Source organism: Staurois parvus, unplaced genomic scaffold (assembly GCF_062004578.1).
Source record: "Staurois parvus isolate SC_StPar_1 unplaced genomic scaffold, SC_StPar_1.0 ptg000634l, whole genome shotgun sequence".
Taxonomy (NCBI): domain Eukaryota; kingdom Metazoa; phylum Chordata; class Amphibia; order Anura; family Ranidae; genus Staurois; species Staurois parvus.
Window position 1 is genome coordinate 8,589,685 of NW_028318430.1, and position 24,426 is coordinate 8,614,110.

The following is a 24,426-nucleotide window of genomic DNA, read 5'->3' on the forward strand; positions in this document are numbered from 1 at the left end:
CCTTTTGTTTCTACCCTGAGATAGCCAATGTGCTGCCCGTCAAGAAAACCCTAATGCAAAAACAATGTTGAAATCTGTAAACTGTCATAATGATATAACAAACTGCCCAGAAGCAAATCAATCCAGTAAACTTGTTATATGAGCATTCTTCTACTCATGCCAACTATTGTAAGGTTAGTGAATATATTTTCATGCATGACTGTACAACTTTGCAGCATACCACCAATATCCAGGAAAAGCATTGCCAGTTCTATGTGTCCATTACTTGGTAAGCATATAAATAGTGCATACTCAAAGTTCAGAACATATAAGACACTGAGGTTAATGTTCTAAACAATACTGCATATGATAACTTCACATGCATGCATTATTTGTGACAGTGTTCAATTGAGAATAATTTATAATTCCCAAAAGGGTTTTCTATGTTGGTTCAGGTATATACTGTATACTGCATATACTATTGTTTATCACATGAGCAAGATTATATAATTACCTCTGTCTGCATTGGAATCCGCTGACTCTGCAGTGATTGTGAGTGTGAGAATGGGCAGATTAACATCACATTTCAAACAGAACCCACACATGTACAGAGCAAACACACCACAAAGACACCACAAACCATACACAGCAAAGAACACATAACAGGGCTGACATACTAAAAGCAAATAGACTGTGCACTGTGCAAGTGCAGTTACACTCTGTAAGTTGCTCCAGAACTTAGTAAATGAGGGTAAGCTCTGCTGACTTCCATCATCCAATCATGTGCAAGCACAAATGTTTTTTGTTTTTTTTTGTTTGTTTTCATTTTTCTGGCATGTGATTGGCTTTTCTTTGTAAAGCAAGGCTTCACCTTGTTTACTAAGCTCTGGAACAACTGGACTTGCAGAGTGCATCTCTGTCTATTTTTCTTTATTTTTCTTTAGCAAACCAACTCCATAGCGTATATACAGTAGCACAGATTACAAATACTAAGGATGGCACACACATCACAGAGCACACATATCACTCATCCCAAAAAGAGAATATAAAACACATTAAACATTCAGTATACAAAGTGCTCAGAGCAAACAGCACAACATAGCATACAGAGCACACATAACAGAGCTCAGGGAGTGCACAGAATGTACACAGCATGCCTTATACAATGCAGAGAGTGTACCCAGTACAGAATATGCACAGCACAGAGCACACTTAGCACATAGTACATACATAGCACAGGGCACACATAGCATACACAGCATAAAGTGTGCACGGCATATGTAAGTTGCACAGTGTACGCAGGGGTATATTTACCATAAGGCAAACAAGGCACTTGCCTAGGGCGGCATTTTTCAGGGGGGGTAGCACCTCCCTCCAGAAGAAGGGAACCAGGTGGGATCTGAGAGGGACTGCAGGCTGCTTGATGGTGTATGTACAGCCTGACTCTCATTCCCGGGGATGTCCGGAGCTGTGAAGATGGGTGTATTTCTCTCTATCGCCGGAGGGGGGGGTAGTAGAAGGCTCTCCCAGGAGGGGGTATGGGTGTTGTTGGTCATTGTCAGGCTTTCTCCATGGGAGAGGGAAGGGGTGGTAGAGTTGATCAGTGTCCGTGGTGGCAGATGATTTTTGTGTTGCCTAGGGCAGCACAAAACCTAAATACACCACTGAGTGTACGGAGTACAGAGCCTACACACCATACACAGAACACAACTTGGAGGGTACACAATAGAAAGTGCACAACCATAGCACAGCATTCACATAGTGAACATAGAATACCCAGCAAGCAACAAAGAAGTGCAGACTGTAAAAATCACACAGCATGCACTACACAGAAACTACAGAAAGAGATGGTTTTTCAGACAAATAATAGGAAAATATTTCAATAGTCACAAAACCAACTTAGTCATACAAGGGACGGAGCTGTTATGAGATGGTTGCTAACCCAGTATTAGGGTTCATTCACACCAGATGCGGTAGGAATGCATTGGGTGGCTATTTTAGCACATTTTCACCACATGAGAAGGCAAAATACCTTGTTTCGTGTTGTGTTGGTGTACGGGGGGTTGTGGGAAAAAAGTACTGTGTGCAGTACCTTTCTTCACCGTAGAGCAAGGCAATCCACAGCCTCTCACCATGTGGTGGCCAATTGAAATTAATAAAATGATTGTGCATCATTTCAATAAAGTTTGTTTTAAAACAAATTAACAGTGCAATGTACTTGGGTCACCACATCAGTACTGCGGTCATCCTTCGGGACCACAGTGCACACCAGGTGCTGTGTTGCAACTCAGAAGTAGCCCTTAGGCTAGGTTCACACCTATGCAGTTTGTGTTTGATCTGTTTCTGCAGTGCTTTTTGCTATGTGTTTTGCTTTTTGCCATGTTTTTGATGCTCTTTGCATTTTTTTTTCCAACTTGTTGCTGGCCAGATTAAAATGCAAAATGCCTCACACTTGCATCAAAAACGCACTACGTTCTTTTCTGCAGCATCTCCACTGAAGTCTATAGAACTAAAAATGCTCTTTTGCATTTAAAAAATTCCCTGACCCTTTCCAAAAAAATGCACAGGGTGAAAGTGAGATGTGAACCTGCCCCATAGGAAATGATGTTAAATGGACTGCTGTGCGTTTCTGCAAAACACAACGGAAAACACATAGGTGTGAACCTACACTTAATGATTGTCAAATCTGCCCAGGTTTGATTCACCAAGGGTTCAGCAAATGTTTTCGGAAATTCAGCAAACCAGAACTTTGTAGAATATCCCATTGAAGCCTAAATAAGGCATATTTTGCTGTTAAATTTTGGCTATTAACCAAACTAGCATCAAAAAGGCAAAGAAAGTTGGACACTGAAATGGGTGATATGTATCAATGAAAAAAATAAATAAAATGCCACATAGTTTGGAAGGGGTTTTTTCATGTAGCTTCCAGGGTAACACTGAACATTGAAAATAAAAAAAAAATCTTTAAATAACATGCATGCAAAATGCCTTAAAGCTGTACATGGTGTTACTGAACATTACTGAACATGTTCACAGACAGTCTCAGTGACAACATACAGTGGCAGCTCATATTTAGCTGTGGAATTATGTTTTTTCTTTTACAATTAGCTTTGACCAGGGGATAAATATTGGTCTGCAGATGGCTATGGCTGAGCATGTTTTCAATGATGCAAGACTGCAATTTGCCAATTTCTATCCAGCGCTTATATAGAAAATGTAGGGACTACAGATGGGACAGCAGTGTAAAATTGCTCAGCAGTACCTTCTTTATGAGGGAAAATTGGCCAAAATGAAACTAAGCAAAAGTACAAGCAGGTATTTTACTACAAGTATTAAATACTACAAGTGTGAAAGTGTAGATAGCATACACATACAATGTTGTAGACACTTTATAGTACAGTTATAACTATGCAGGCACCATAACTGCTTTTGCATAGTTTCATCAATGATCTTTCTTAACCTCCTTAGCGGTGTTCCCGAGTGTAGCTCGGGGTAAAATTTCTATACCAAGAGCGGTAACCCCGAGCTACACTCGGGCTTACCATGCGGCGTTCTCTGGGGGTCCCTGCAGCACTTACCTTGTCCTTCGCTCCAGCGATCTGTCCCCTCCAGCGTCCCCGGCCATCTCCTCCGGCCGATGCCGGCATCCGGCTTCTGTGTTCCGGTCCCTGTGACGTCGGGACGTACGGGCGCCGGAACCGGCGGGAAATTTGAATTTTTTAAAAAATGGCATTTTTGCTGTCATTGCTATTTCAATGCATTTCACATACATTTTGTCCCTACTGCTTTGTCCTGTGCCCTGCCTGCATTTTGAATGTTCTTTCTGCCTGGAAACTTAGAAAAGTCCATGGCGTCCAAAAAGCGTCCCTTTACGTCAAAAGCGGTTTTAGACCAGCTAGAGAACAGCGATAGTAAATCAGAACCACTTGCAGAATTGAGTGATAATGATTCGTGGGGGAAATTCCTCATCAGACACTGAAAACAATTTTGCGACTTTGCTCAGCGATGTGCGAATTTGCCTCTGTATTTCAAATTTCAGTGTTTTTGGTTTGATTATATTATTGAATTAAATGTATTATTATTATATTATTATTTTTTATGATTATTTATTAAATTATAGTTTATGATTTTGTGTTTCAAATTTTATCATATCCGGAATGTTTAATAGACTTTTGTTCGGACAGATTTCAGTGAGTTATTCCTAAAAATTACAGCCTACAATAAAAAACTACATATTTCCATGCAAAAAAATGGTACCGCTTTCAGCACAAAAAATCGGAAAGAATCATACCGCCAAGGAGGTTAAGTTTTTTACAGGGTTAAAAAGTGCTGTCATGTGACCACTCGTATTCTTCCTGATAGTGGGGTTACAGGACAATGTGTTACATAGTAAGCTCGGCCTTAGGAAAGATGCAGCCTGTGTTTGACCAGGCTATGATTTGGAGGATAGCATGGTGGCTGAACAAACTACCCAATACAGGTTTTCTGTGTGTCTGCATGTGGCTTGTACCTTTGAATAGCCAGCCAAAGGAAGAAAACTCACCACGTAAGCACAGATCAGCTTCTGTGCTTTGTGTGGTCAGTTTAGAACAAAGAAGAAAGGAGACTGGCAGGATCAACTAGCTATTTCAGATGGAAGTAGCACATGGAAATGATAAAGACTATGATCTATAAAATACACATATGTGAACACACACATAGAAAATAAATATTTAGGGTCATATACACTTTAAGAGACCACGGATAACACAGCAATTTAACATTTGTCAGCATCAAATAGCAAGGCTACGACAAAATTTACTAGAGTCAAGAGCACAGGCAGGGGCTTTCCTACAAGAATTAAGAGACGACAGATGATCCAGCAGTGTAAACTTTGCCAACAGCAGGACAATTTTAGGCTCATGTACACTGCAGCTGATAAACTCACATTTAGGAGCTGTTCAGCGTTTTTTTCAGCAGCCCCTGAACTCTCCCTAATATTTTCCTATGTGTCCATGTACACCTCTTCGTTTACAGTTGTTTACAGGCATTTGAGTTTACAGTTGTTTTTTTGAACGCAGAAAACTTGCGTTCAGCAGTTGATTTTAGCAGCATTTCAAACGTAAAATGCTTGTAAATGCGGCAGATTGCATTTATAAGCGTTTGCAATTTTTTTTTAACTCTTTGAGTTCCCAATACTGTCCAGAGCCTTTTTTTCATCATGAAACATGCATGCAATGCATTTTCAAAGTACTCAAATGGACAAAACACTGAACACAGGGTGTTCCTACAAAGCTTGTCACACATTGTAATGACCAATTCACACCACAGACCTCTCCCACAATTGGAAACAAAAGATATGTTAATGACCATTCACACCTCAAATTACTAATGAAGCCCCCTGTCAGGTGGCCTTAATGACTCACTCCACCAGCCATCTTCCCACCCTTGGAAACAAAAAGAAATGTTAATGAGCAACTCACACCTAAATTAATCTCAACACCTACTGCTCTCTCTGCTTGTACTCTCTGTACTTCTAAATAGTTAATCATTTACCACTTTTCAGTGCATGCTGGGCATTTGGGAGGTTCTCCTGTGCTTATCTTTAAAAAACGGTTCTAAACACAAACGCGCATAAACGCGTTATGCAAACTCAGCTAAACAGACTTTTTTTAACCTATGTTTTCCAGCAGTCAGTTTCCATCATTCTGAAGTGTCCTGTGTACATGGGGCCTTAATGCGCATACCTAACTGCTGGATGTCCAACTTTTGTTTTGTGAACAGGGAGTGGTGGCCATGCAGTGGCAAGCCAAAACACTATGCCGCCTTAATAAGGAGGAGTTTTGGTGTTGCTCTGCTCTTACCACTCGTTGGGGATGTACGGGCTGTTTACATTATCCAGGTATGATCCATCCATTAAACCCCTATTACACTATTTATGCTATATAGATATGACATTTATGTGCTGTTTTTACCTTCATCTGTTTCCTAATTTAGCTTACAGACATATTTTTACTGAACATCTGCTGTAGGGGGTCTATGTAACAGCTATTTGTTTATCTCTATAATGTTTTCTGTATCTCCAAAAACTCCTTTCTTTTGGTGTGTGTTGACCTTTCTTATTCATTTTGATTTTTGATACACTTCTGTTTGATTTCATACACTTTTGTTAATGAATGTTATATGTACCATATGTATTCCACCTTTTATGTGGATTAAGATCATGCACATACTCTACATACATGTGCACCTATATGGATGTAGCTATAATTTTAAATATTAGAATTACTATTATGTTTCTTTTGAAGATTGGATCTGGTGACTACCTTGCTGCCCTGTTCTTCTCCCTGTGTCCTGGGTAGATTGTTTCTGTGTTCCTTAAAATCCCTGCATATTGACCACCTTGGTATTTTCTTGTTGGTAAATATCTCTATATTTTGAATGTCTATTTTTGACTGATGAATAAACAGATAAAAGAGATTTTGTTTACACATACAATGGTGTTCAAAGTTTAAATTGCAGGATTTACTCTGTGTTATAGGCTGGTTACATTATATAATATTTAAAGTTGTCTATAATGCTTATATGTATTATGTTTGATCTTTTGCTCCAGAACACCCTTCTCCTGAAGGAGCACTCAGTGAAATGGGTTTAAGAACTCCTGTACAGCCTACTCTTCCAAACACTCTGTAATATTAGTATTGTGCAATATGTGTTTGTTGTCTATCTGGAGGGTAAGAATTATGGTATTTCACCAACTGGATAAATGTGGTCTAAGTTACACTCCATAAAGGATAGATACCATTTATGCTTTTATTTTAGCTTTTTAATACAACGTCAGGTGTCTGTGATAGTGAGCCCTTGTAGATCATGAACTTGGGGTTTCACAGGGCATGGAGTCTAAGCCCCAGCCTGCCACTTCACCAGAACCCTGATTGTAGCAAGCTGGAAACACGTCACTGCCCCAGGTAGGCTCAGCTGAGGATGCAGAGACCACCCGCATGTGCAGAATACAAATGTCAGAAGACATAAGGAAATCAAGGAAACAAGCTGAGGTCAGGGTCGGTGACAGGCAAGCACAGATAGTAGATGAAGCCGGGGTCAGTACATGGGAAGTCAGATACTTAGTACACATATTAGCAGGCAAACAGGAGCTCAGAGAACTGGGAAGTTGTTCAGGCAACATAGACTGCAGCAAGCATGTCTTATATAGGGAAGCAAACTGAGAGGTGGGCCAGGAGTGATGGAAGGGAATTAAAATATAAACCCACAGAATAGCAGGTAACACCCATAGGTGAACAGAGAAGCCAAATAACACATGTTAAAGGAATCACAGCACTAGGAGAAGCACTGCAGCAAGGAGGTAAGAATTACACAGGCAGGAAAACTGCAGGCTAAATCGTGAAATGCAACCAACCTAATGTTTGATTGAGTTGTGATAATAAACTTTGGATTTCAACAAATTCTTTGAGAGATAAAATGCCTTGAAAATCCCATAAACCTCTTTTTTCTATCTTGAGGGACATATGTTATTGCAGCATAGCTAAACAAAATTCTCCCTAGAGAATCTGCACATTCATTTGCTGGGACCAAGAATCTTGAACCCTGAGTGTGGATTCACACAATTGTGGTGGCAATTGAAACTCCATTTTCACAGCTAATTGATGAAGTAGTTGTTCAGCGGTTCAAGTCTTTTAGATCAGATTCAGGACAGGTTTAGATAAGGATCAGGTCAGGAGTTTATCTTGTTCACAACCAAAGACAAGTACGATTCAGAAGCATTCCCATAGAAGTCAATGATCTTGAATTTGCATCTGAGCTGGACTGCACTGCTCAGAAAACTGACGAGACTCTTTTTCAGTTCGCACTGAATCCACACTCTGGTTGCACTGCTTATGCCCCTTTCACACTGACAGTCTGATTGGGCCTGTCTGTCAATTTTTCAGGCGGACCCAATCGGACCAGCCATACACTTCTATGGACCGGCGGCTGTCAGCAGACAAGTGTCCGCTGACACCCACCGGCTTCTAATCCGATCCTGTATGCCAAAAATGTCTGGTGGATCGGATAGCAGTCAGATGGAAAGGGAAAGGTGGTCCATTTCCATCCAACCACCCCATAGAAGACAGCAGGCGGTGTCTGTATCTGCTCTGAAGCAGCAGAGTGGACACAGACCTGTCATCTGACTGCTCAGCGGGGATCAGCAGAGAGATTCCCCCTGTTGAGCAGGTGGATCCGCTGACGGGTCCATCCCATCTGAAAGGAGCCTTATATGTGAACAGGCACAATAGAAACCAATGTTATTTCACATTTCTTGTGAATTGGATGCGGTTCAAAATGTATCCAATTTGCATATACCTGAGTTGGCTCTCAGGATGCATCTCTAACCCATGGTAGTGATGAACCCAAACCTCACCCCTGCTCAGTATTTTACAGCAAAATAATTCAAACTGAGTAGGTATCTATTTAAGGAATCCTTTGACAACATTGTAGGATTAGTCTATCACATATAAGGTATATAATAAAGGTTTAACAACATAGTGATATTTACACTAAAGTATCTTTTAACTATTTTCAGGACTGAATTAATAAAATGAGAAAAAAAATGTTTGTTTGTTTTTTAGTCATGTGCAGTAAATATGGAATATTGCTTAATAATACTAGAAAAAGTGTGCCTGCTGGGGATATTACAAATCATGTATATAACATAATTTAATTGTAAATAATTTTGTTACAAATTATATGAAATAACATTGAAGAACTATTTTAGTGAGTAAGATGCGTAGGGAAGGAGTGTGAAGGGTAAGACAGTAGTATATGCAGGAGAGGTGTAAGAAGATTATGACAGTGGGCATTATGTACAAAGAAGTGTGGATGGTATGATGGTGGTCAGCATGTGCAGGACAGAAGTGTTCCCTAATAAAGGTCATGATACTTCAACACAAAACCATAAGAAACACGTAAATAATAATTCATATAAAGAAGTATATCAGTGACATTTTAAAAATACTTTGATCCAAATGATATTTTGGTTTTGAAGAGACAATACAATAACCAGCTGTAAGAATTATACAAATGATGTAGAGGAATTGTCACCTTGTCCATGCAGGGAACAGTGACTGTGGCTTTGCAAAGGATCCCACCCACCCACTAGACCTAGCTATGCTCCCTCACTCTTCTTCCATAACCAATGACAATACTAAGAACTTCAAAGTATGGTAACAGCAATTGTATTATCCTCCTTATCACTGAGGCTAAGTAGTTAGCACCACTGTCTACCAGCACTAGGGTTGTTGGTTTGAATCCCAACCAGGGCGCTCCCTGCATGGACTTTGCATGTTCTCCCTGTGCATGTGCAGGTTTTCCCTTGACTTCAAAGACATGTTGGTAGGTTTATTGGCCTTAGTATACAAATGTGAATTAGGGAACTAAGATTGTATACTCCTTGAGAGCAGGGACTGATCTGAATGTAGTGTATGAAAAGTGCTGCATATATTGATGGTGCTATATGTACCTATAATAATATATAACTAATCAATTCAAAAGAGTCAGAACACAAGTTAGACTACCTGCCATTTTTTTTTCATATCTATTAGGGACACTATTGGTGGGACGTCTGCATTTAAGTTACTGGGTCTGCTCTGCTGTGGCCACTATTAGGAGTTTTTACTCTTATAGATGGATTTTTTATTTATTTTATAGTATGAAGATTGCAACTGGACCAATTGGAACATTTAAAATGGGCAAAAAGCCAGGCAAAAACACCCATAGCTCCCAGGGGAACCAAATTTTCAATACATATTATTTAAAAAAGGAATTGTGCATTTTTATTGTTGCCCCTTAAGCTGCAATAAAATACAAGTATCCAAGACATTCAATTTTATAAACAAGGAAGGCTGAAGGGGATTCCAGTATCCAATAAGGTCAGGGAATGAACTGTCATTTAGCTGCAATTATTTTTTTTCAAACATCACTTATGCAGGAGTACACTCTACTGCTTTGTGTGAAGGTTTAAGGAATCCTCCAAGAATGTTATTTAAAGGAATTGTGTATTTTCATTGTTGCCTCATAAGCTGCAACAAAAGACCAGCTTCCTACTGAACTTTTTTTTTGCATTGGTGCATGTTCAGCCTGGCAAACGACCATCTACCAATGCCTTTTTTAACCAAGAGCTTACAAACTGACCTTAAAAAGAAGCCCAAAAAGTAACAAGATTCTGCTCCTAAAACTTCAGTGGGGTGCAGGTGCTGTGCAGCTACTATAATTGGTTCACTTATCTCTGCTAACAACCATGTAAAGCAATGCTTACCTGCCATTCTGTGGTATTTCTTTTTTTTAACTGTAGGAACAAAACAAAGCAAAAATCGTCTAATTCTTGTCCAAAAGGTTCCCATGCACTTTGAATGACCATTTCACTGTCTTGCCATCTTAAAGTCATATTTTTTGGAGGACCTATGAAAATGATGCAGTTACTATAGTACTGCTTGGAAAATATCTGTGAATAACTTCAAGTGATCATACAGTTGATACATTACAGATTATATTAATTGCAATTCAATACATACAGTGTGTTCAATGCATACATTCAACACATACCCTGTAAAAAAGAAAGTACACCCAACTGGAATTGGTGACTTTTCAACACATTTGAACAGGCATGCATTAGATTTTGATTTAAATAGTACTTAGTATTTAAATAATACTTTGTATTAAATAGTACCTACAGATCAAGGCACATAAAAATTACATGATGTATTAATTTTCAAAATTTATATTAAATAAAATACCAATTTGTCATATGGAAAAAGTAAGAGCACCCCTACAATTACTACCACTTAAAATCCATTAAATTAAAATCCATTATTTCAGATTAGGTGCCAATGATTGGAATCTCCTTAGGAATTATACAGGTGGAACCTGTCTTATTAAACCACTTGAAGCCTGGCATATTAAGCTCCCTTCCTGTCCAAGCCATTTTTTTAGTTTTCAGCATTATGATACTTTGACTAACAATTAGCCAAGCAGAACTGTACCCAAATAAATTTTATAATTTTCTTTCAAGGCAGAGATTTATTTTGGTGGTGTTTAATTACCACTGGGTGTTATTATTTTTTACTATATAATGACAAAAAGGTCAAAAATGTAAAAAAAATAAATATTTCCTGTCATTTCTGCTTTAAAATGTGGCAATTAAATGATCCTTCCTCATAAATTTAGACCAAAATGTATTCGGCTATATTTATTTGGTTAAAAAAAGGTGTATATTATTTAGTCTGTGTGAAAGTTATAGAGTCTTACAAACTGATATATATATATATATATATATATATATATATATATATATATATAAAATTATTATTTTTTAGAAAATTAAGAAAGTAATAAACATTTTTGTCATTTTAACAAGCAATATCCCACTTAAGGCATAAGCATATTAAAGCCGGCCATACATGGGCCAAATTCTGAAAGAATTTTCTTTAGAAAATCTTTTCTAAGAATTTTTGTTCAAATTTTGCTGCATTAGTGAGCCACATCAACATAGAATTTGAGTGATCGGGTATGTTGGAAATTTCATGAAAGAAAAGAAAATTATTGGCCACAAAATTTCTTATCTGTAGCAACATGAGGTGCAATTAAAGGCTTGGTTGGTCACATTTGGTCAAATGGTGGCATCATCGGCTTACAAAATGCACAAAATTTCCAATTTTCTAAAGAAAATTTTACCCATGTACGGCCTGCATTAGATTTACACACCAAAACAAATTCTTTGACTCCCCCTGAGTATGAGGATACTATATGTGCAAGACTTTTTCTCTGCCTAGATGCATAGAGGGGCCTGACATCCAAGGAGCACCTTCAGACGTTCTATGGGCATAAAAAATGCATCTGATTTCCTGACTACCTATCAAATTTCTTGATGCCCCGAAGTGCCAGGACAGGAGAAACACCCACAAAATGACTATATTTTGCAAAGTAGACCCTCCAAAGTATTTAATTAAAAGCATGATGAGTCATTTGAAGATCTAATTTTGACACAAGCTTTTATAATATGAATAAATGAAAATGTATTTTCAGCTGTCAATTATTAAGATATTTCCCACATACATACACATCCCATAGTTGTTTTTTTTCCTATTAGGTTATTTTATATGTAAGTATGATCTTTTTATTTTCTGTCCTCTTTCATGATGAGGACGATAACTTTGAATTTTGTACTTCAAAGTGCACTTGTACTGATATAGGTTTGGTACTCCATCACTATTGGTGGCGGCTAGCTGTCACCGTGTTTATGTAATCTCTTTTTTTTATACCTGTGTACGTATTGAATACTGTTGTGCATGTTATGTTGAAGAAATGATCGACAATACTCCTTTTTTTCATCTTTTTTGTACCGTCTGTTTCTTCCTATGTACCAAAAACTTTAATAAACAGGGATTATACAAAAAAAAATACAGGAAAAAAAATGAAAATTTATTTTTTTTGCACAAAATATCAATCAATAACATATTTCTAACACACATCAGATGCATACCTAGAAATACATCCAAAAACACATTGTTTTTGCCAATAATCCTCCCGATTGTGGGCTTATCAAATGCATGAGACTTTTCACAGCTTAGCCACACAGAGGGGCCCAAAATCTAAGAAGCACCTTCAGGCTTTCTAGGGGCATGAATTACACATTTGTATTTAACTAAAGGAGAGTGCCATATAAAATTTCTTCTTTTAGTTTCTGAAGTAGAGGGCAAGTCACACTGGAATGCTGCAAGCATTCATCTACATTTATAGGTTACTTAAAATAAACTTTTAAAAAGGTATGGTGGCCTGCCATTGTTTACCCACTTCTAAAAATGGCAGCCCTCTGACTGTCCTTTGGCTACAACGCTTTCTGATGCACTGGCCCAGAATAAGTAAGCAGATGAAGAACTCAGACTTTTAGCCAAAATATGTGTCAATGGGCTCTATATGACCAAGGTGAACATCCCCTGTCAAGCTGTAATTCCTATGAAATATGTTGGCCTTGGACCCTTTGTTTCTTGGGTAATTTTTACAATAAAGCATTGTTGCCCAAATGCCAGGGGCATGAGAGGTGACTGATGTGTAATTTCTCTAGGCTAAAGGAACAGAGTCACAAGATATTCTGCTAAGAGCAAGATAAAAACTTGTTTATGGAAACTGAACATGTTTATGACATATAGTATGTCACATTAGAAGATAAAAACCTGTTGAAAGATGTCTACTTGCTTGAGAAGTTAGAAATCCTTAAGTTTAGGGTAGATAAGAAGCAAATGTGTGACGTTTCAGATAAAGAATATGGTGGTTGAACGTGACTCTGTTATCCTCGCGGAACCCTTCTGCTAGCCCCTCCTATGGTGGGTGTGGCACCTGCCCACTATTGCACAGCTTCTAGAAAAATGGTTTAAAAGCCAGAGGTCCAGGCAAGACCAGAAGGAAGCCCTTTTACTGGCCAGAGGACGCTCTGATGCTGGGATTTTTACCAAGGCTATATGGGCTCATCAACTGGTCGTGCCTACGGCTTCTCCGTGACCCCCTGGGCAGTATGGTTCCGATGGGATTTGTTCCTCCCAGCTTCTAACATAGCTTTGGTCAGGGGCGGACTAACCATTCGAGCACTTGGGCACTGCCCGAGGGCCTGGGGTCAGTAGGGGGCCCCATGAAATGCCCCTGGTACCTTTTTTATAGACTTTTTTGGGTGTGCTTTGAGTGTGGGCAAGGACACAGGGGCCCCATGATCCTCTATTGCCCGGGGGCCCCATGAGTTGTCAGTCTGCCCCTGGCTTTGGTAATGTATTAATTCTATGCTGTGACGCTGTCAAATGATGTGTCTATTTCATGCTGTAATGCTCACATTATTATTGGTGTGTGTTATTATGCAGATTGTGATGACTATAAGATATATCCTCCTGTGTGTCATGTGATAATAAAAGTGGAGGTTTTGACAGTGCAAGAATATTGCAGTTGGATGCTGTTATTTCTTGGAGTGCCAGGTGAATGCTATGATGTGCCAGGACAGGTGTGCATTTGGTAGATGGTCTTTCACATGCGTAGAATATGTAATGGTTCAAATGCTGATTAAAAGGTACCTGCATGACTATATGTTGATTGTGTGCGTGTATATGACTTGCTTTTAGTTATTGCACCCAGCATTTGTATTACACAAGCTTTCTGGGGGAAGAAGCCAGAAGACCAAGGTGGGCTAAGAGAGTCTGGTGTCAGTGGTCTTGCTAAGTACCTCTTGCTCTCTCTATGCATGTTCACCTAATGTAAATGTGCATGTTTGGACCATAATTTCTTGCTACAATGCATGGCTGACCAACATCTAATGTCTAGCCTGCTTTAAATAATGTCGAAGTAGAAAAAAGTCAGCAAACTAGTTGTTTGCAGAAGTAGACCAGCAATGACTGCCCCAATATTTCACCCATAATAGATTTGATTATGCCTTCTTCTTCAAAGGAATAGCATTATACAGTATACAACCAACTCCTCTACAAAACCAATATGTTTGGCTGTTGTCCAAGCAGGAGCTGACTGGGGATGGAAGTCACAAAGAGCCGGCAAAGGTATTAAGCATGAACTGCTCCACAAAGTAAACATATTTTGGGATGAAGCTCCGCTTGAATATTTTAATGAGGTATGCATTGTTCAATTCTTAATGATCATATCCTGGTACTCTCAACAATGTTCTACTCTCATATCTTTAGGTTTACTAAACTAGGTATTTTAACATGTGCAGTCATTACTAAGGTCATCCCGATATGGTTGTGCAACCAAATGTTGCCCCTGCTGTCCTGAAACTGATCATAGCTTTTGTAACAAAAGCAGTTTGTATGACTTGCTGCATAAACACAATTTTCATTAACTGATAAATTTGCTTAGAATCTTTATGAGCCCCAGTAGCAATTGAGATTAAATTGAGCCTATCACAAATATTCACACACCACATGAATCGATAGGACACATATTAGCTTTATCAAATCACATTATTTTTCTTTACAACGATTTTTATTGAGTTTTGCATGGTAAATAAGAGACAATGTAAAATCAATACACAAGGGGGTCACATTATTATTTGAATTAACCGCTTAAGGCCCGCCCACAGTACATTTACTGCCAAAGGGCGGGCCCTGTTCGCAAAATCACTTATATATACGTGATTTTGCATCCCTGGGTAGGGGACGCGTGTGAGGCGTGCAACCGCCCTACCCCTGACGCCGATCGCGGCCCCGGGTGTCAGTCACCAGGTCCTGGCCGGTGACTACTTGCTGACGCCCGGTGATTACTGGCAATCACTGATAGGGAGGAGGGCTGCATTGTTTACCAACAGCCCTCTTGCCTGTCACACTGCTCAGTATAGCTGAGCACAGCTATACTGTATTGGTGTCACTGGGGATGTCAGTGACACCAAGTCAGTTCTCCCCAGTGTCAGAATGTCCGCTGCTGTCCCGCAGTCCTGCTATAAGTCGCTGATCACCACCATAAGTCGCTGATTGCCGCCATTATTAGTATAAAAAAAATTTTCAAGTATCTACACCGCCATTTGTAAATGCTATAAATAAACCAAGTAAACCAATTAATTTACACATATTGGGATTTTGTTTTAGCAAAGATATGTAGCAGAATACATTTTGGCCTACATTTATGACAAAATTTAATTTTTAAATTTTTTTTACTGGACATGTTTAATAGCAAAAAGACCAAAATATTGTTTATTTCTCAAAATTGTCTGTCTTTTTATTTTATAGCGCAAAAAATAAAAAACCGAACAGGAGATCAAATACCACCAAAAAAAGCTCAATTCATGGGAAAAAAGGACGTAAATGTCATTTGGGTGCAGTGCTGCATGATCGCGCAGTTGTCAGTTAACTGTAGCACCGTAATGCAAACTGCTTCTTTAACTGCTTCCTGACCGCCCTATAGCAGAAATACTGCTACAGGGCGGCATGGGTGCGCAAAATCACATATATATACGCGATTCGCGCTCTCGTGGTTTTCACGCCCCTCCCAGATAGTGTCAGATTGCCCGTCAGTACACCAGTCATCACATTTAACCCCTTGATTGCCAGGAACACACTCATACACAATAAATTTCCATTGCTAGTATAGTGTCTGAACGGATCAATATCTTTGATCAGATCAGCACTATACCAGCATTCACATTAGTATAGTGTCCCCAAAATGCAGGGTTAGTGGGATCAGCCCTGGCACCTGCCAGCACCTGCATTTAGCCCCTACGCTTACCCCTCCCCCAGCAAGTGCAGTGTCAGTAGGTCACTGTCACTTGATACATTGCACACAAAACCGCAGTGTTCGCAGAATCAGGCCTGATCTCTGCTAGTACTTGCCAGTAAATTTTGATGACTCTCATATGCAGCAGAGTGCCAGTACTAGTGCTGCTCTACCTTTTGGTGAACTGGCAAGCCCCAGCAGCCTAGTACATCCTGGTCTTTCACATACTAGCACTGCAGTACCACTTGGTGACGTGGTGAGTCCCATAAGTGCAGTACAAGCTGGTGTGATGGCGAGCACAAGTATTGTCCCGCAGCCACCAAGAATTCGCAAACAGGCCCGTAGAGCCCATAGTATCCTTACGGATATGCTTGCAAATCCCGATTGGCAGCCCACAAATTCTGCAGCACTGCAGTATCACTTGGTGACGTGGTGAGTCCCATAAGTGCAGTACAAGCTGGTGCGGTGGTGAGCACAAGGATTGTCCCACAGCCACCAAGAATTCGCACACAGGCCCGTAGAGCCCATAGTATCCTTACGGATGTGCTTGCAAATCCCGATTGGCAGCCCACAAATTCTGCAGCACCCGTACTTCCCCTATTCACTGCCTAACCCGGAATTCAGGTGGAAACAGCAAATTTAGGTACTCCCCTTGATTTTTTGGAGCTGTTTTCATGGAAGATTTGTATGCATTGATTGTGGATCAAAGCAATTTATATGCACAACAATTTATCGCCGCCAACCCAAATTCAAACCTTGCCTGGCCATTTGCATGGAAACCCATTACGGTTTCTGAATTAAAATTTTTTTTGGGCCTAACCCTCAATATGGGCATTACTATAGAAAATTAATTGCGGTTGTATTGGTCCACAGACCCGATTCATCATATGCCCATGTTCTCTGCTGCCATGGAAAGGCATAGATATGAGAGTATAATGTGTTTTATCATTTCAACGACAACACACTCTATTGTCCTTGGGGTGACCCTGAATTTGACTGGCTCTACAAAATTTGGCCCCTCGTAAAGCACCTTAACCAAAAATTTACAGATGTCTATACTCCCCATCAAAAAATCTGTGTTGATGAGTCCCTCAGTAATTTTTCTGGCCGATTTGCATTCAAACAATTTCAAAACAATTTCTCCCCAGCAAACATGCCAGATATGGGGTCAAAATGTATAAGACCTGTGAGAGGACAACAGGCTATACATATTAGTTTAGAATTTACGAGGGAAAAGATAGTCACGTGGAGGCCCCCGGATGCTCAGACTACATGGGGAGTAGTGGCAAGATAGTTTGGGACTTGGTGTTATCCTTTTTCCATATGAGATACATGGCCAATTTTTATTCAAGCGTGCCACTATTTAGACATTTGTACAATCTTGGAATTGGCGCATGTGGCATCATGTGACCAAATGTCCCTTTCAATTTTTTTTTAATGCTATCACAGGGAATGCAAATACCCCCTATAACTTCAATGGGCATTGTCATATATTCTTTTTTGAGAAATATGGGGTCTATCAGACTCTGGATAGCTCCTCTGCCCTTACATTATCTAATCAAATTAAAATCGGTGTGATCAGATGCTTTCCCAATTTACAAATGGCGCTGTTTATATCCTGCGAAATTGAAGTGATGAAATGCTCGTAGCCTCCGATTTCTTAGACTATAGAGATTATTGTCACCATTCTGGTCTCCAATCAGCTCTATGGTCAGCTGGCAGAAACAACGACTGCATTATCAGGTTCCCCTGATGGCACGGGACTGCCCGAGAAGACAATAGAAGGCAACGGGGGAGAGGGGGGCATCATCTTCCGTTGCTTGTAAAAGTAATCCTGCAGCTAATTAGCCACTATGTGGAATTACTCCCCAAAATACATTCTGCTACTTCTCCCGAGTATGGGGGTACCACATGTGAGAGACTTTTTGGCAGTCTAGCAGTACAGAACCCCAAAACTTCAGGCCCTGAAATGCCAGGATAGCACCCCCCCCAAATGACCCCTTTTTGGAAAGTAGACACCCCAAGGAATTTGATAAGAAGCATGGTGAGTATTTTTCAGATCTCGTTTGTTGCCACATGTTTTTGGAAAATGAAGAAAGAAAACAAAAACATAATTTTTCTTTTCTCTTTTTACATTTCAAAACCTTGTGAGAAAAAATGAGATCTGCAAAATACTCACCATGCCTCTTTTTAAATTCTACTTTCCAAAAAGGGGTCATTTGGGGGGATTTGGTGCTATCCTGGCATTTCAGGGCCTTTAAAACTGTGATAGGTAGTGAAATGAGGAAGTTATGCACCTTCAGGCTTTCAATGTGGTCATTGGATTTCAGGCTCCTGTATGTGGCTAGGGTCCCAAAATGTCTCACACATGTGATACCCCCGTACTTGGTAGCAGAATGTATTTTGGGGTGTAATTCCACATATACCCATGACTTGTGTGAGAAATCTATAACTTAAATTACAACTTTGTGTTTAAAAAGAAATGTTTTTGTCATTTTCCAAAAACTTGTGGAAAAAAATAAATCTTCCATGCCTCTCAGCAGATAGCTTAGGGTATATACTTTCCGAAAAGGGGCCATTTTGGAGTGTTCGTACTGTCCTGGTATTTTAGCACCTCAAGAAATGTGATAGAAAGTAAAAGCTGTGTAAATTCCATTATCTATACCATAGTATGTAGATGCTATAACTTTCACACAAAGCAATCAATGTACACTTATTGGGATTTTTTAACCAAAAACATGTAGCAGAATACATTTTGGCCTAAATTTATGACATTTGAGTTTTTTAGATTTTTTTTATAACAGAAATGAGAAAATATCGTTTTTTAAACAAAACATTTTTTTTCAAAAATGTTTTTGTTTATAGCGCCAAAAATAAAAAAGCGCACAAATGATCATATACCACCAAAAGAAAGCTCTATTTGTGTGAAACAAAAGGATGTACAGCATTGCATGACTGTGCAATTGTCAGTTAAACCAGTGCAGTGCTGCATAGCAAAAAATGGCGTAAATTGCGGTATCTATACCATAGTTTGTAGACTCTATAACTTTCACACAAAGCAATCAATATACACTTATTGGGATTTTTTTTACCAAAAACATGTAGCAGAATGTTGGCCTAAATTTATGACTAACTTTGAGTTTACTATATATTTTTTATAGCCGAAAGTAAAAACTATAATTTTTCTTCAAAATTTTCGGTCTTTTTTTTGTATATAGCGTGAAAAATAAAAAGCGCACAGGTGATCAAAACCACGAAAAGAAAGCTCTATTTGTGTGAAAAAAAGGACATAAATTTCGTTTGGGTACAGCATTGCATGACCGCGCAATTATCAGTTGAATTAGTGCAGCACCAAATAGCTAGAAGAGGCCTTGTCATTAAGGGGGTAATTCCTCAGGATGGCAAGTGGTTAAAAAAAACTCTTGCCATGAATACAAAAAACATTTGCTCGGTCAGAGCATAGACAGCCCACATGCACATGGTCTCTGGCAACCAATGTTTCCTGCAGAAAGCCTATTATTTCTAATCAGCAGTGATATACCAAAATCAAAAGGTTTTTCTCATGTACCTAGATTAGTACAAAGCTTTGTTGTGTTCTTTTAAATGAAGGCATATTGAAAGCCCAAACTTTTTTAGTTACGAATAGGATAGGAAATAGTTAAAACCCCTGTTGGTTGCCTTTGTTTTATTTTTGCTGTCTGTATCTCATTAGAGAGAATATATTTGCAAAGACACAACAGGAACTAAGAGGAAATCTCTCTAAAGTAAGTGAAATTCCATTTTAGACAATACTTACCAGATCAAGTGTTCTCATTGGAACCACACCTTGCTGTGTGTAATCAATTGTATGGGATGAGATATTTGCATGCAGATGGGCTGACCTGGAACAGTGTTTTTGCGTTCATTTGGATTGTTTTCATTGTAAAATAACCTCTCTGTTCATGATTTGGTGTCATCTTGTGGGGGTTTTTTTTCACTTTTAGGGACAACAGACAGAGTGAATCTTGAACATTGGGCACACAGACAGCAATAAAACCCTGACAGAGGTTTTAACCTCCCACATCTAACACTGTTGCCTTGCCCACTTTATTTACAAATCTCTGTACTGCCAGTATATATTTGAGTTGTATTATTGTTTTTCTTTCCCTTTGCTCCAGATTGTAGGGGAACTTGTTTTGATTATTGCTATTTTGTATGTTGAAAATTATTTTTTTAATAAAATAAGAATGAACATACAACTGTTGCCTTTAAATACACTGTAACATACATGACCATCTCTTTATCAAGCATATTTATTAAACATTAAAAAAATATATAGTTCTCCTTATAATGGTCAGTAATAGTATTTAATATCCTATGACCAATGAAGCAAGTAACAATGAACCCTTGTGCAGTAATACAAACTGCAGCAGAGCACTATAACAATGACATCAGATTGAAACACATAATCCACCATTACCTTACCTTGAAAAAAACAATATAATATGACAGTCCTGATTTTATGTCATTCAGCATGTAAATACAAATTAAAAAAATAATTATTCTAATAAGAAAACAAAGTCCCAACACTGCAACAAAATATGATAGAACAAACACCACACTGCTCCTGCAGTTGTCAGACTAAAAGCATAGTTCAAGTTACCTTTAAATGTATTGATATTCGCCAGCACACCATCAATTAATAGAGTGTAGAAAAGAAGAAACATTGCCAGTACTAATCTGTCCATGTGAAACACTTGATGTATTGCAAGGCAGACACCAGGCTATGTTATGACTGCTGTGGCCCATTGTCAGGAAAAGATCTTTACTGATTTATACTAAGGGAAACAGTTTGAGGAAATGACAACAGGAAAGAACTACAATACAGAATATCAATATATACAGTATAAGCATGATTCTGTGATAGCTACAGAAAGATTTTGTTAATTATTAGAGTATAGAAATTAATACAAAACTCGCTTTGGAAAGAAGCCAATACCCCAGTCTTCTTACTCCTCTAAGTTCTTATCTTCATGGTTATGTACTTTAGAATATTTATTGCTTGATAAAACAATAAACTTGATAAAACTAAAATATGTAATATCTACAAAGTTGAAAACAAATGCTTCACACATGTGTCTGCTTTTGTCATGTGCAATGTCAATAAGCAAATTTTTATACAATCAGATTTCGCAAAGCGGACAGCAGGCATCCATAACTGGGTCATCAGCTGCCATTTTGGCAATGTCTGAATCCCAATGTATGGGGTTCTTTGCCATGTACATGGTGGACAGCAATTCTGATATAACCAAAACTATTTTTTTCCTATGTTTTTCTGCTTCAAAGGGCTCCCTTCTTTTTGAGCATAATGCCTGCATTTATCAAATACGAAATTCAGCCTGTAGATTTTAGTGAAACCTGTTGGAGGACTGGTGTTGTGAGTTTGCATTTTTTTAATTCATTATGGCCAAAACTAAAAATACATTTAAAAAATTAATTATTTACAATTTGGTTTTCATTTGCAGAATACAAATGAAGCTTTAGTAATTCTTTCACGTGTTTTTATCTCTATACTCATCTTATTGAAGTTCTATTTCTTCCTCACCATTTCAAAAAAAAATAAAAATGTTTAGATTTGAGTTAAGCATAAACTTTTATCAATTGCCAGTTTCCTAGCTAGTGTGCACATTCTTTAGTCTAAGTGCTTAGAAATGTGTGCTTTGTAATGTGTTACAGGATTATCAGTGATCTGAGTGTGAGGTATGACAAAGCCTGCAGTATCTGTATCAAGAGGAGAACAGAAAACACATGTTGCTCACTTACTCATTCTGAGTTTAATGTGTTGAACAGACATGGATCACATTATATAGATAACTACTTTCTTGTGGCAGCGTAGGCCACATGAAAAAGTGCATCTATTTGTATTACAGAATTACCATCACTAACATATAGGATGCTAAATTGAGAAGGTGATTGTCAGAACAAACACAAAACTGAACAAACATAGCATAAACCAAGTGCGGCTAACTTGTAGAGGAGAACAGAAAACACAAGTTGCTCACTTACTCATTACATGTGAGGTTGTTGGTTTTTAGTCTCCTGAAATTCCACTGCAAATCATTAGAGCTCTCTCTAGCTGCAGCCTAGTAATAGCATTTATTCATTTGAGTTTATTCATTTACTTGCTACAAATGCATTAAGGTCTGTATGGACTCAGTGTCTTTTTACACATTGAAGTGTGCATTGTTGAATATTATAAATGACATGCAAATGGTTGTAATCATGACATTTCATATTTATTACTGTAGTACCTGTGACTGACACACAATAATAGTATTACCTAACATGCAGCTACCTTCTGGCCAGAGATAGGATAGTGCAAATGATAGGACCTGAACAGATTAAATGTAAGCCATTACCCACAATCTACTGAAAAGAGGTAATAAGGTTGTGCAGGTGTCCTTGAGTATATGAGATTGATGAATTTAGTGTAATTGGAACAAGCTCATTCCCAGGCCTGGATCTGTGGAAAGGTAACATAGGTTGTGGACAAGGATAGCCAGGCTTTATTATATCAGCAAATTCACTACCAAGTGAGCATGCACTTCAAGACATACAAAAAATAGGTCTTGACGTGAATCAAGAGCATGGATGGATGGCAGCTAGAGATGTGCACAACAAGAAAATTAGTTTCAGATTCGTTTTTGTTAACTAAATCATTTTGTTTATTCATATTCCTTGTTAGATTGATTCCTTTTCGGAAATAGTTTTGTATATTCAGATTAGTTTCGTATATTTGTTGTTCCAAATTGATTCATATTTTCAGAAGTTATTTTAGAAGATTCAGATTGTTATGATGGTATGTTATTTCGATGACTTGCTTGCGACTTCAATGCAACATCTTCAATCTCTCCCTCTCCACCGGCACCTTCCCCTCCCCTCTAAAGCATGCACACATCACCCCATACTCAAAAAACCCTCCCTCGACCCCACTAACCTTAACAACCTTAGACCCATCTCCCTGCTGCCTTTCAACTCCAAGCTCCTTGAGCGCCTGGCCTACAATCGCCTAAGCGCCCACCTCACTGATAACAACCTCCTTGACCCCCTACAGTCTGGCATCCGTCCCCTGCACTCCACCGAAACCGCCCTACTTAAAATCACCAACGACCTGCTAACCACCAAAGCCAATGGCCACTATTCTATCCTCCTGCTCCTCGACCTCTCCGCGGCCTTCGACCCTGTTGACCACCCTCTCCTCCTTGCCAAACTGCACTCCCTTGGCATCAGGGATGCTGCTCTCTCCTGGTTCTCCTCCTACCTTTCCCAACGCTCCTTCAGCGTCACCTACAACACTACCACCTCCCCCTCCCTCCCCCTCTCTGTCGGGGTCCCCCAAGGTTCTGTCCTCGGACCCCTCCTCTTCTCCATCTATACCTCCTCCCTTGGCAAACTTATTCACTCCCATGGCTTCAATTACCACCTCTATGCCGACGACACCAAAATTTACCTCTCCACCCCCCACCTCACCCCCTCACTCTCTGCCCGCATCGCCCACCTCCTAAACGACATATCACACTGGATGTCGCTCCATTTCCTCAAACGTAACCTATCCAAAACCGAGGTCCTGGTCTTCCCCCCACCCCACGCCCCCCCCATCCTCTCCATCACTACTAACAACGCCACCATCTCTCCCACCCCACACGCCAAAGTCCTGGGTGTCACCCTGGACTCCCACCTCTCCTTCCTACCCCACATCCAACTGCTATCTAGATCTTGCAGGCTCCACCTCTGCAACATCTCCAAGATACGCACATTCCTCACCCCAGACACCACCAAACAGCTCGTACACTCCCTCATCATCTCACGCCTGGACTATTGCAATTCCCTTCTTACTAGCCTACCCAAACGAACACTATCCCCGCTCCAGTCGATCCTAAACTCAGCGGCTAGACTCATCCACCTCACCAACCGCTCCACATCTACCTCCCCCTCTGCCAATCCCTTCACTGGCTCCCGATTGCCCAACGCATCAAATTCAAACTGCTAACGCTGACCTACAAAGCCATTAACAATAACAACGCTGCCCCAAACTACATAACTGACCTGATACCCAAATACTACCCTACCCGTGCCCTCTGCTCCTCACAGGACCTCCTACTCTCTAGCTCCCTGGTCTCCTCCTCCCACGCCCGATTGCAGGACTTCTCTAGGACTTCCCCCATCCTCTGGAACTCCCTA

General features: G+C 39.5%; 1 protein-coding gene across 1 annotated transcript in view; it reads right to left on the reverse strand.

Moving 5' to 3' along the window:
• The window catches only part of LOC149449251 (cytokine receptor-like factor 2), a 33,566-nt gene extending 12,583 nt beyond the window's left edge, over window positions 1-20,983 (reverse strand). Inside the window, exons 1-2 of the mRNA XM_089693449.1 lie at window positions 20,849-20,983; window positions 10,268-10,410 (exon numbers count right to left, since the gene is read on the reverse strand). Coding sequence (XP_089549575.1) covers window positions 10,268-10,410; window positions 20,849-20,933 — 228 coding nt within the window. The 5' untranslated portion in view covers window positions 20,934-20,983. The remainder of the gene's footprint in view (window positions 1-10,267; window positions 10,411-20,848) is intronic.
• Between the last annotated feature and the right edge of the window lie 3,443 nt (window positions 20,984-24,426).